Source organism: Pogona vitticeps, chromosome 5 (genome assembly GCF_051106095.1).
Source record: "Pogona vitticeps strain Pit_001003342236 chromosome 5, PviZW2.1, whole genome shotgun sequence".
Classification (NCBI taxonomy): Eukaryota; Metazoa; Chordata; class Lepidosauria; order Squamata; family Agamidae; genus Pogona; species Pogona vitticeps.
The window spans coordinates 45,828,662-45,841,320 of NC_135787.1; the positions used below are offsets into that span (position 1 = coordinate 45,828,662).

The 12,659-nt window shown below is 38.5% G+C and overlaps 1 protein-coding gene across 2 annotated transcripts in view; it reads left to right on the plus strand.

Annotated features, from left to right (window-relative positions):
* The window catches only part of MND1 (meiotic nuclear divisions 1), a 45,877-nt gene extending 42,729 nt beyond the window's left edge, over positions 1–3,148 (plus strand). The window contains exons 8-9 of one of the 2 annotated variants that reach the window (XM_020781426.3): positions 100–174; positions 1,616–3,148. In XM_020781426.3, the coding sequence (XP_020637085.3) occupies positions 100–174; positions 1,616–1,755 (215 nt within the window). In that variant the 3' untranslated portion in view covers positions 1,756–3,148. Of the gene's footprint in view, positions 1–99; positions 349–1,615 lie in introns of those variants that run through there. The other variant, XM_078394785.1, reaches the window with a different exon arrangement.
* The last annotated feature ends 9,511 nt before the right edge of the window (positions 3,149–12,659 follow it).

The following is a 12,659-nucleotide window of genomic DNA, read 5'->3' on the forward strand; positions in this document are numbered from 1 at the left end:
AATAATGGTTAGTGGTTCCAAATTTCTTATCTCCTGAAAGTAGAAAATGCTTTTACTTATTTTAAATTAATGTGGTTTGTTTTCTTATTTTGTTTACAGATAATATTTTTGCAATAAAATCATGGGCCAAGCGGAAGTTTGGATTTGAAGACAACAAAATTGACAAAACATTTGGTATTCCAGATGACTTTGACTACATTGATTAGTCTTATTTAGAAAGTACATCAATTGTTTAGTATTGTTCAAGAGATTTTAGTTTGGTTCTGTTTGCTTTTCCTTTCCAGTTGATATTGGTGTTTCTGTTAATAAAAGCTGTAAATACATTGAAAAAAATTTTTTTTTTCCTTTTACTGATCCTCGTGGTAATTTTGCCTCAGCTTGAAAGCTACCAATAAGGAAGTCCATTGACATCCTGTCTATTGACATCCATTACTGCTAGTCTTGTGATGTGAGTCTTTCTTCAGGGCTTTGTTTGCACAATAAATGTGCAGCACATTCAAGCCTTTGATGTGCTTTGAGCCTGAACATTGAAAGCGTAGCAGGAACCATAGCCTGCACTGAGGTCAGCAGGCACTACCAGCAGCCCTCACAAGCACATGGTCTGGGTCAACCCTCAGTTACTGCCCCACTGCTGCTACTGTGCCGTGCAAGCACGCTGGGCTTAACATGTGTAATCAAAGTTTGGTTGGCAGCTTGCATTCCAGTGGTTCCACTGGATCTGCTTGTGGGGCAGAGTACTATTAACCTTACACTTTGTTATACTTGGTACATGTATGCCTCACTTTTCTTCAAATAATAATCATCATGAGCTGTCAATTCTGACTTACGGCAACCTTTTTCAGGGTTTTCCAGAAGTGGTTTACCATTTCTTTCTTTTGGGGGTGCGATTTTGCAACTTGCCGAAGGCCACACAGGCTGGCCCTTCTCAGATGCACAGTGGGGAATCAAACTCCCAACCTCTAACTTCATAGTCAGATACCTAAATCACTGAGCTGTATCCTCACAACAATTATCATTAACTTTACTGAGAGGGGAATGTACCCTGTATTTCTCCAGTCTGAGCCTCGCACTAATCACTACTTTTGGGGTGAGAGAAGCCTCACATTCTGGAGTGCAACCTCGGCTGTCCGCAGTGATCTAGTGGTCACACATCCCTGTCACTGTATCATTTTATTCTCTAATGTTTGTGAGGTTTTTCCAAAATCTAAGAGGCTGACATGCATCCTCCAAGGGTTACTTTCTGGCAGAAAAAGCTTTATGCTAGAATATGCTGATGTTTTTGGTTTCACACTCTTGTCCTGACCATCCCTTGGATCCACCCCTCTGGAATTCTACGCAGTTGAATTCAGTTCTTGGTGTGAAATAAATCTCCATCATTGCACTCTACAAGGGTGGGAGAAATGTGGCCATAGGATCACACACAGTTCCTTCAAAGCTATTATCAGCCCCACCTCTCCCACACACATCTGTGACTTGCCATATCTTGGAGAAGTGATGATTTCCCCCTTTAAATAAGTTCCTGGACTCCCATGTGCCACTTGACACCTTGAAAAATACCTTAAAAAAAAAAAAACGACACAACTTCTTCTTTCTTTCCCTTCCCTTCCTTTTGCAGGTCTTGGAGGGTCCCTGAAGAAGAAAATTGCTCCCCAATCCCCCATAGTTGGCCATGCCCTGCAGTACATCATGTCTTCACCACCTAGAGATATTTCTTTTGATGGCAACAAGAATAAGGGGAAATGGAGAGCAAACTAAAGTGAAGAATGGGAGGCTGCTGCAACAAGGCTCTTTTCCTCTTCTATATACACATCTAGAAAGTCAAGACATTTGTGTTTCCCATTTTGCTCTGTCTGCAAAAAGTATTTTTCTTTTCTTTTTTCTTCTGTCTGTCCTTGGGCTTGAATACACAAAGTCTGAAATAAGTTCTTTATGAGATACACAAGTAGGACACTTCACTGAGCAAAGCCTGTTAATAGTAATCTGTATTTTGAGAATATCATTTTTTTTTCATGTACTAATCTCTTCAAGCTTTGACTTGTAATGTTTTGGATGATTTCAGGAAATTGGCACTTGATCCTGAAAACGCTTGCCAGGCTTCCTTTCTGCCAGGGGCTTGCCAGGTGCCCTTGGCCCAGTTGTTGTTTAACTCCACGGCCACAAAATGGTAACGATAATGACTTAACATGTCAAGTTAGGCATGGGAAGAGTCATGTTTTGGACTATAATTCCCCAAATATCCTGTCTACTCATGCTGGCTGGGGTATTCTGAAAGTTACCATATTTTACCAAAATATTGAACTTTCCCATCACTAGCAGTATTACTGTGAAAGTGAGCATGCTTAAGATCACAGATTTGCAAAGTACTGTATGAAATGATACATGAATGATAACTGCTAAAAACATTTTAAAATATGTTTTAGCATTTTCTGTAGAAACAAAAAAAAGACCTGCTGAAATCCCATTATTCAGAGTAGTAAGCCAACCAAATCAATGGCATGTATGGATGCTGACTCACTAATTCTTCACTGATTCAATAGGCCTACTCTAGATGTGACTGCTAAGCTACAAGACTACAGCCACTGAGATTGAACATAGTGCAGCATTAACTTCTCTTTATGTTTTAAGACTGCAGTAATTCCAAAAACACATTCTGTCCATATCAAATACTTTCCCCCCACAAAACAAACCTGAAGTTGGTTTCTCTTGAAATCTCTTTCTGTTTTTCTCTTCCATCTCAATGATTTAATTTTAACATGGTCCATGATTTTTAATCCAGTAAGTCGGCTGTTTTTCTTGTAGATGTGAAGCCCACCCTGGCAGTCATAAGGAATTTTGTTAGTTTCTTTTCTTACGTAGCATAAGAATGGGCAAAAAGGAATTGGCTTTTTATGTTGTGTCACCATAGGTATGGACCATGACCAATTTGATACTTCAGCCCCATCTTTACAAAAGTGTCCTAAAGATGTTTTCAGTGGCCTTCTCCTGATGGAATTAAGTATTAATTGGGTTTTAATTGTGCATGATTGATGTTTTATTAAAGTCATATATTGCCTTACAGAAGCCTCTTTATTCTGTAGGTGGCCAGAAGTGTCTTTAAAAAAGTGAAACAAACAAAACATATTTTACGAAGTCTAGCAAAATGATTAAAGGGATGTCATCAGATTGTCTTTGATCACATGGACCATTCCTTTCCAAAACTGCATAAGTATTCTAAAGCCTCAACACATATGAAAGTCATCTGTAGCATATTAGAATACTGTATGTAGTGTCACCTCTAAACTAGTGTCCTGTTTAAAAAAAAAAATAAGTGGAGAGCAAACCACAGTGCTCTATTTAGAATGTCTGTGTCTGAGGCTGTTCCAACTCTTTCTGTTGAGTTCAGCCAGAGATCTTTTTCCCTAAGGTCTGCTTGATGGCAATGTTGACACAATGTATGTATTTGTAGTGTAAACTACCAGATCTTTAGTACGAATTCCATTCATATTCTCAGATATTATCCATCATAATGAACTACTTCAATGATCTCTGATAATCATAAGAGATCATAGTGAGAGGAACTTCCAGAACATGGAAAAGTTAATTGTGTGCACCACAAAATCCCATCATCCTAGTCTGTTTCTCCCCTCCCTCCCCCAGATTGATGCATTTATTTTGAATTATCTCTGCTTATTTTCTCCATATTATGTATAATCTTGTATATTTCTGTCATCTCTGTTTCCACTGCTGAGCAGATAGTGGAGCAGATCATCCAAGAGCAACATTGAGAAGAGTAAAAATTTTGGACAACAAAATACTCTTCCCCCTTTGTTTTTTTTTTAATTAAAAAGTCCCAGATGTTGTAAACTTTGTTCACAGGAAAGCTGCTTCAGCATTTGGTTGCCTTCTCAACATATTAAACATAATGTGATAGAAGTTCATTGTGAAGCAGTCACGCTAGAAAAGGAAGCACAGGCATTAAGGTAAAGTTGTAAAGTCCACTTTTTTACCTTCTCTGTGACAAAAACCGACAGGAAATATAAATGACTGCCAGATGTGAGGAAATGCTCTTAACTAACCCACATTTGGGGTTCTCACATATTTTACCTCACAGCCAGTTAAAAACAGAGATGCTGACTGCGTATGCAGACAACCAGGGACCCATGTGGCTTCTTAAAAAGTAATAAGCTGTTTGTACAATTCTGTCACAATGCCAAAGATCCTACCAAGGACTGGCATATCTGAATATCTGCAAAAAAGAGAGAAGGGACAATTTGTTGCTTTCCACCTTGTATGACACTAAAGGACCACCGGATTACTGACATTTGTTGGATTCCCTGAGTTCACCCATATGTTCCTGTTTGGCTATTTATTTGATTTCATGATAAGCAGAAAGGTAAGTCCAGTGCTGCATTTAGAGACAAGTGGCTGCCTACAACTGTGGTTGCCAACTGTGAGCTGCACTGAAATTCCCATCATCTTTTAACCTTGGCTATGCTGGTTCGGGATGGTGGGAATTATAATTCAGCACTATCCAGAGAACTATAGGTGTTCCGGGGCATGCAAGAAGAGCACCTATTGGGGGCAAAGCTTGGAAAAGTTACATTTTGGATTGTAACTCCAAAGTCCTCCTTCCAACCTGGCTGCCAGCCATATTAGTTGGGCAATTTTGGGAACTGCTATCCAAAAAGACAATTTTTCAGACTCTGCTCTTCAGTGATATTTTCCACTGCCTGCGATTGAAATAAACATCATGATGGTTTGTCTTCACTTGTAAGGCAGGCCACACTGACGAGTACAAGGTTTTTATTATTTGTGAGGAAATATACCACATCAAGGCTAATGCATCTAACTGTAAATATGAGGAATGTGATCAGATCCATGCATACTAATTTATAATTTTATATAACAGGCATAAATCATGCATGCAAATAATGCATCACAGTCATGAAATATGCTACAGATGCAGTAAAAAAAGAGGTATTCAAAGTTTGAATAAGTGGAGGGCAAGCACCAGCAATACTCTTTGTCTGGAGCACCTTTTGGTCTAAGGCCATGCCTAGAGTATACTCAGAAGTATTATTACACATCGATGTAGAATGGAGAAGTATTAAAGAATCATTGATTAATGTAAACCCTCTGGGGCTAGTGTGCTCAAATGATGCAGCCTGTGCTAACTGCTCTGCTCATTTGTCACTAAGCTGTCCTTGGATAGTTAGAAATGAATATTTATTTGGAATTAGTTTCCTTTTCCAATCGAAAAGGTATAATTACATTGCATTCCAGCTGCAACTTAACAGGGGATAAATAATTTCACTCCTTTTGCAGTGTAACTAATTCTAAACAATGTTTATAGTTACAGGAAGTTACTGAAGAAAGAATTTTTCAAGTGCTGACTTATGCTATGATTTGTGCTGTGTTGTGGATTTATTTATTTATTGGATTTCTATCCCACCCATCTAGACCAAAGGTCTACTCTTGTTGAGGCAACAATAAAATGAACCAAAACATACTTTTGTAGCACACACAGTGGTGTCTACTATTCAGATTGTTTTAAAAGTAACTCAAATAACTATGTTTCCTTTGAAAATGAGAAAGCTATTTTTAAAAAATGTTAGCTTGAGCTCATTTCTTAGGTAAGGGTCTTGGAATTATCAATATAACTGATCATCTTTTCAAAGTAACTTCCCAAGTTTTTCTGGTAACAAAAAACTATTAAGCCCTTGTGTATGCAGGCCTATATGGCAATAGATGAGCAGACGGGAACATAGGCACGTTCTTTACGTAGCGATCTGGAAGTTAATGTGTACTCTCAAATGGTTATGTTTTGGGCCAGTTCTTTGAATAATTGCCAGTGGGCATGCCTTTAAAACATTAAAACGTGCTCTAGAATATCATCTAAGAATACTGCTTTGGCTTTTTCATTGGAGTTGCACTAACTATTACAGCAGCTGCTCCTTCAACTGATGTAATTGTGAGAATACCTTCTGGTAAGTTTCAAGTGTATCTTTTCTATGTCCTCAGGTAGCACATTATTTTATTCACAATGATCACATTCTTGGTGCCCAGTGGCCTAATGGGTTTAGGGTCAAAGTATTGATGCTTTTTGATGAGGAGCATTGACACTGGTGTCTTTGAGTTCAAAGTTCATCTTCAGGACCTCACTATTTCAAAGGAGGCATGACAGTTGCTTTGTTTTGGGGTAACACATGACGGGAGAAAAACGGGTCAAGTTCTGGTATTTCCCCTTAGTTGGCATCTCTTTGTAAATTATAGTGGCACAAGTGATGATCCTGTACAATGTTTGTTGGTGTCCTCAGCATTCAGGCTGGGTTTTGCTATGTAAAAGCAAACAAAAGCATGCTGCTTACAGTATATACTACTCAACAGCGCTTAAAGGACTCTCTGGGTGATCTACAATTTAATTATGCAGGCTACACATTGCCCACCCACTTCCCAGTGAGCTGGATATTAAATTTATCAACCTCAGAAGGATGGAAGTCTGAGTGAACCTTGAACTGGCTACCTGAATCTGTTTGGCATCTTTCTCTTCTCCCAGTCATTTCCTTTTTGACTGGTGGACATACTGCATATCAATTTCAATATTCATAAACTGGAGGATTTTTTAAGAGATTGAATTTATGTTATCTGCTACCCTCCTTAGACTTTCCTGCTACTACTGAGCTTAAAAACAATGGCTCACCTGCTTCAGGGGGGGGGGGAAGGATTTACCTAACAACAATACATCATTGTGCACTATGCCTGTTTTAATGGCAACTATTCTGGAGCAATTAAAGTCCATTAGCTGTACAAAAGACATGTCCTGATGGCGATGAAAACTGCTAGAACCAATTTGCTGATGTGGATCAACACAGCTAGCTGTCTCTCTCTCTTTAGGTCTGGCAATGATGACTGTAATCATGAGCCTCTGCATATCAACATCAAACAGTACACATTTGCTTATACTAAAACGCTTCACAGTAGGGTGTATGAATGCCTGAAATAGGCCCCTGGAATGATTTTCACTTTCTTCAATCCAGTCCTTATGATCGGTTTCCTGCTGATATTCAGAGGTAGTCTGTGCAATGGTTAAGATGCTTAGTTAAGATATTTACTCAGTGGATTTATTCAATAAAAGGTTTTTGCAAACATGTAGGTACTGAAAATAACTTTTGCCATTTTAATTATAAACTGCTGTTTTCATAAATGTCATGTCAACATAAAAGTTGTATGAAGTTCAAAACAGCAATTATTTAATCAATTCACTAATTTGCTTCTTCAATAGTTTCATCAAAGCACAAGTATAAGAGAGATCTGTTAATACTTTCTGTGTCTTTTTAAATTGTGCCCCATCTTCCTATCTATACTGAGAAAAATGAACTTTGTGCTCACATATGCCTCTGAGTCTTTCTCTATGCCTGTCTCCAGGAAAACTTCCGGACTGTGAAATCACAGTCCCAAAGCTTTCCTGGAAACTTGGCATGGATACCCAGGTTAATTTTATTTTAAAAACAAATAAATTAATTTTGGTTAATTAAAATCTGTTTGTAGTCCGCAAACTCATCACTGAACATTGTAGATCTGTAATTTACCCTAGAGACAAGGCCAAAGGCAGACCTGGGAGATTGATCGAGGCAATTTCACATTCTGCTTTCTTCTATGAAGTCCAAGTCTCTAGACAGATACATAGAAAGAGAAAATACTTGTCTTGGTTGGAACATGGAGGGGATGGGAGGAGAGAGTAGGGTTGAATGAAAGAACAAAAAAACAGGCAAGGAAAAGGAAGGGGAAAGAAAAGACAAAGGGTAAGAGAAGGAGCAGAGGAGGGAGAGACAAAGGAGTTTCTAACACTGGTAAAACTGGTATTTCTTCTGGTTCCCAATGTATTTGCTTCTTTCTTTGCATCACATTCACAGTATATTTGTGAGTTTTAACAGTTTAGTGACATACGCTTAATCTTCTGCACTATTACTTATGGACATATCTTTGTTGGGAAGGGGGTCCTGATGATAGTCTATTTAAATCCTAGTAATGAAGTGAAAGCTGCTCTGAAAGTAATGAGAAGAATTAAATCACCAGGGATAAATGGGATACTGACGGAACTATTTCAAACTATAGAAACATCTGTCAAAATTCTAACAATATGCCAACAAATATGGAAAACAAAAAATTGGCACACAGACTAGCCACATTCAATATACATTCTAATACCCAAGAATGTAGATGCTAAGGAGCCCATTGCTCTAATCTCCCATGCAAACAAAGGTCTTGCAACAAAGCTTTTACCTTATATGGAGTGAGAAATGCCCGATATTCAAGCTGGAATTCAAAAAGGAAGAGGCACTGGAGATCACATTGCAAATACTGTATACACAGGCTATTGGAGCACAGCAAAGAATTTCAGAAGAAAATAAATGTATGCTTTATAGACTTCAGGAAAGCCAGTGAATGTGTAGATCATGGAAAGCTATGAGTGGTTCTGAAAGAAATGGCTGTGCTTCAGCACTTGACTGTCCTAATGTGCAACCTCAATTATCAACAAGGAGCTCCCATTAAGACAGAATATGGAGAGACAATGGTTTCCTATAGGCAGAGGTGCCAGAAAAGGGTGCATTTTACCCCCCTATCTGTTCAGTCTGTACAAAGAAGATATCATATGGAAAGCTGGACAAGATTCTGATGGAGGAGGAATGAGAACTGACAAGAAACAACAATAATTAAAGATGCTCAGATGACACCATCTTACTGGCAGAAAGCAGAAATGATTTGAAGCAACTTTTACTGAAAGTGAAGCAAAGACCAAAGCAGAATCGCAGTTGAACATTAAGAAGGCAAAAATCATGAATACAGAACTATACAACTTTAATGTTGACAATGAAGAAATTGAAATACCTTAAATGGAGACTACAGCCAAATCAGAAGAAGCCTGAGACTCAGAAAGTCACCAATGAACACCAAAATCATCCACACTGTTTTAGTCTTCCAATTACCGTGTACAGGTGTGAAAACTGTACAGTAAAGAAAGCTGACAGGGGATAAAATGATTTATTTGAAATGTGGTGCTGGAGAAGAGCTTTGGCGATACCCTGAACTGCTTGAAAGATGAACAAGTAGGTCCTAGAGCAAATCAAGCCTGAACTGGGATCTTGTAGAAACCGAAGCCACAAAATGTAACTTTCCCCATCTTGGCTGCTTTTTCTGTTCATCCATTTCCTGCTGGAAACCACATCATCAATACAGCGTGAAGGAGGATGTACTGGGAGAATAGGACCACCCGCCTGCTCCATCACATTCTTACAAACAGAGAAATCCAACATCTAAGTCCAAAAATGGGATTGGAACTTTTTTAAAGATTTTTTTTTAAGTTTCTTATTACAGGCTTCCATATGTGTTCTACACATCAAGGTCACAGTCGTTAACTAGATCCAAATGCCCACTTATTAAATATTTGGTTGGAGATTTCCCCCTCCTAAACATGTCTGATAAATTACATTTTGAGTTTATTACACTTTCACAAATTAAATATTAGAAAAGATCTTTCGGACTCATCTCTAGCTTTTAAGAATGCACAGACACCTCTAAGCACTAGTAATTAGCCCTGAATATTATGGTTGATTACACGAAATATTCTTCCTATTTGTGGTTTGCAGGTTTAGCTCTGCATTAAAATATACATATGAGTCATCCATCACCACTCACTGTGGGAAAGAGAACTGCCTTTTATTTTTAAACATGAAATATGACCTGTTCTCTTGTTATAAATAATGCCATGTTGAAAAGTTTCTCCTGTTAAAATATATGATCATGTACTCTGCTTCTCTTAAGCGATTGCATCTTTCAGTTGAAGAGCACATATTAAGTGAAAACATCTCATTTTTTTTCTTATTATCTATAAGTGTAAGGATGGTGGATAAGTATGAACAATGGAGGTTTACTTTCGTTCTTTTTAATAATGAGCAAATATGTTATTCCCTCTGAGTGTTTCCTGGTCTTGAATCTCCAGATGTCATTGTAATACAACTCCCACCATCTGTAGTGTTGGCTGTGCTGGCTGGAAATGATGATAACTGTAATCAAGGAGCATTTGGGGAATGGCAGAAGGAAACTTTGTTATAGGGGATTCTGGAACTTGTAGTCCAACAAGACTTAATGTTTCCAAACCCTGTTCCCACATGTCCATGGCCAGTTTGGCAAAGGCTGATATTGAAAAGGCCACCAGCTTGCCTATGGTCAAATGGAAGCAATGCATCTTGAACTTCAACCCTACAGCTATTCTCAACAAAGTCTTCTTCCTCCTCTTTCCTTTTGTCCATTTCATATGTTCCCTGCAAAATGTAAACATTCACTTTATGGACAATTGCAGGTTTACAGAATTGTATCTTACTGTGCTCAGATGAGAAGGACCGGAGCAGACCTCATAATGGTTTCTTCTTTTAAATCCTTTGTATATTTCAAGATACAAGTACGTCTGGGAGATTGCTGCAGTTAGCTCAGGCAAGGAACAACGTCACTACTTCATCTGAAGACCCTTTTGCCCAATGTTGAACAGACTAATTTGGCAATGAAGCTCACCAAAGTATTTGGAAAATAATGTGGTAGTTGCTAAGTGTGATTATCATGTTTCTCCAAGAAAAAGCCTCCTGCTTGTGTCTGAAGCTTGGGACAATCTAAACAGTAGTTTGTGATGAACAGTAGGTGTCTTCTGTCCAAAGAATTTTATAAAAAATCACTGAACATGCTTAATGAAGCTCTTTGGATTCTCTCCATTTGTTTGTTTGTTTGCTTCAAGATCTCTTAATTACTCTCTGTCCTGTTCATCCATGGTGCTCTTGTTTAACATCTATCCAGTTTAACATCTACCATAGTGCCAAGAGATAAAAAAATCATAAATATTTTTGGAAGGCTTGTTTTCTTGGTTACAGTGAGATGTTCATATATACTACATGCTGAAAAATTCTAAGGAATTCATTTTTACTCAGTTACTACAACCAGACTGTATGGATGAGCAGTGGTGGACCTACATTTTTGGGGCCCTGAAGATTAAACTCTTACAGGAGTGCGGGGTCCCTTCACAATCAGCAACGAGGTCTAGAAGCATTGTTATCTTCTTCAGTGGGATTGTTCCATGACAGATCAATTTTTTTAAAAAAATGTGGGCTAAAGGACTTCTGGGCCCCTCCAGGATTAGTGGCATTTAAAACGTAAGCTTCATTAGTTTCATGGTAGATCTGCTCCTGTGGATGAACATGAAATATCTCTCAGTGATGGTGTTGGGTGGACAAGAGTCACAATAGCAACAAAGACCTCAGTAACTTTGTCAGTCTTTCCCCTCAGACTGCAGTATCAGTCAATATTCTCCAGCAAGACCTGGCATGTTACAGTTGGTATTTTGGCTATGAGTAGCTTTGACTGATTTATCCATCACGTCAAATGTAGCACCAGACCTATTGACCTTAGACTACATGCAGTATGGTTAGCCTTGTAGCATCAAGCCTCAAAGTCAGACTGTTGTCTGACCTTACCAGAGAAGGTTACCAATATCATGGCAACCCCAATAACTCAGTCGTAATATTTCTACAGCTGTCCAGCATTGCCTTGCCATACACATGTGTGTGTGTGTACGTGTGTGTGTGTGTGTACACACACCATATCATGCATAAAAGAAATACTAAGGCAGACATAGACTTGGTGAAACAAATACTAATTGAGAACTTGAAGAGTCTATAGGAGTTAGTTTGCAGACTGGATTCCTTTTTAATTTAGTCTAACCACAAAGGCAATCAGCATGTATTATTATATAGTTTTGATATAGTTTGATATGCTTCCTCAAAAAGGAATGGTTATCTAAATCACATCTCTGGATGACTAATTAAACAGATTACATATAACATATAGGCTGAAATCCATTAGCAAGTTGTAACTATGGCCACTGAATCAGCATGGATTTGATGAGTCAGTTCCTCCATAAAGTTCCATTGATTCAATAGGTCTATGACTTACTCCTGGGTTTAATTTATTTTTTGCATGCAATTTGCATGCCAACGATATTACTGTTTATTTAAAATACCTTTACCCCACCTTTCTCTGTAAAAAGGACCCAAGGCAGCTTAAGAGACAATACTGTATTTAAGATAAAACAATAAGCAGTTAAATATTAAAAAGGCACAAACAAGTACAGTGGTGCCTCGACTTACAACCATAATCCGTTCCAGAAGATGGGCGTAACGCGAAATGGTCATAAGTCGAAGCACCATTTCCCATTGAAATGCATTGGAACGCGATTAATCCGTTCCAGAAAGAAAGCACCCCCCCCAAAAAAAAATAAAACACAGCAAGCCCCATAGGAACGTGCTGGGGCTTAAAAAAACAACAGAGCATGTCCCGAAGGTCCTGAGGCTTTTTAAAAAAACCACACAAAATAAACAATGGAGCAGCCCCATCAAAATGTTCTGGGGCTGCAAAAAAAAATCACCATAAAAACAACAACAGCACAGCACAGAAACATAACCCCCCAGCCTAAATTCACCCTGCAAAACCCACACAGAACAGGCAGTTTTTAAAAAGCAGAAAGCAGCACCTTACCTTATCAGGCAGTCCGAAGCCTCCCTGCAAACAAACACACACTCACTCAGAAGCAGAAGCCAGGCAGTCCCAAGCCTCCTCCAATCATACACTCTCTAACC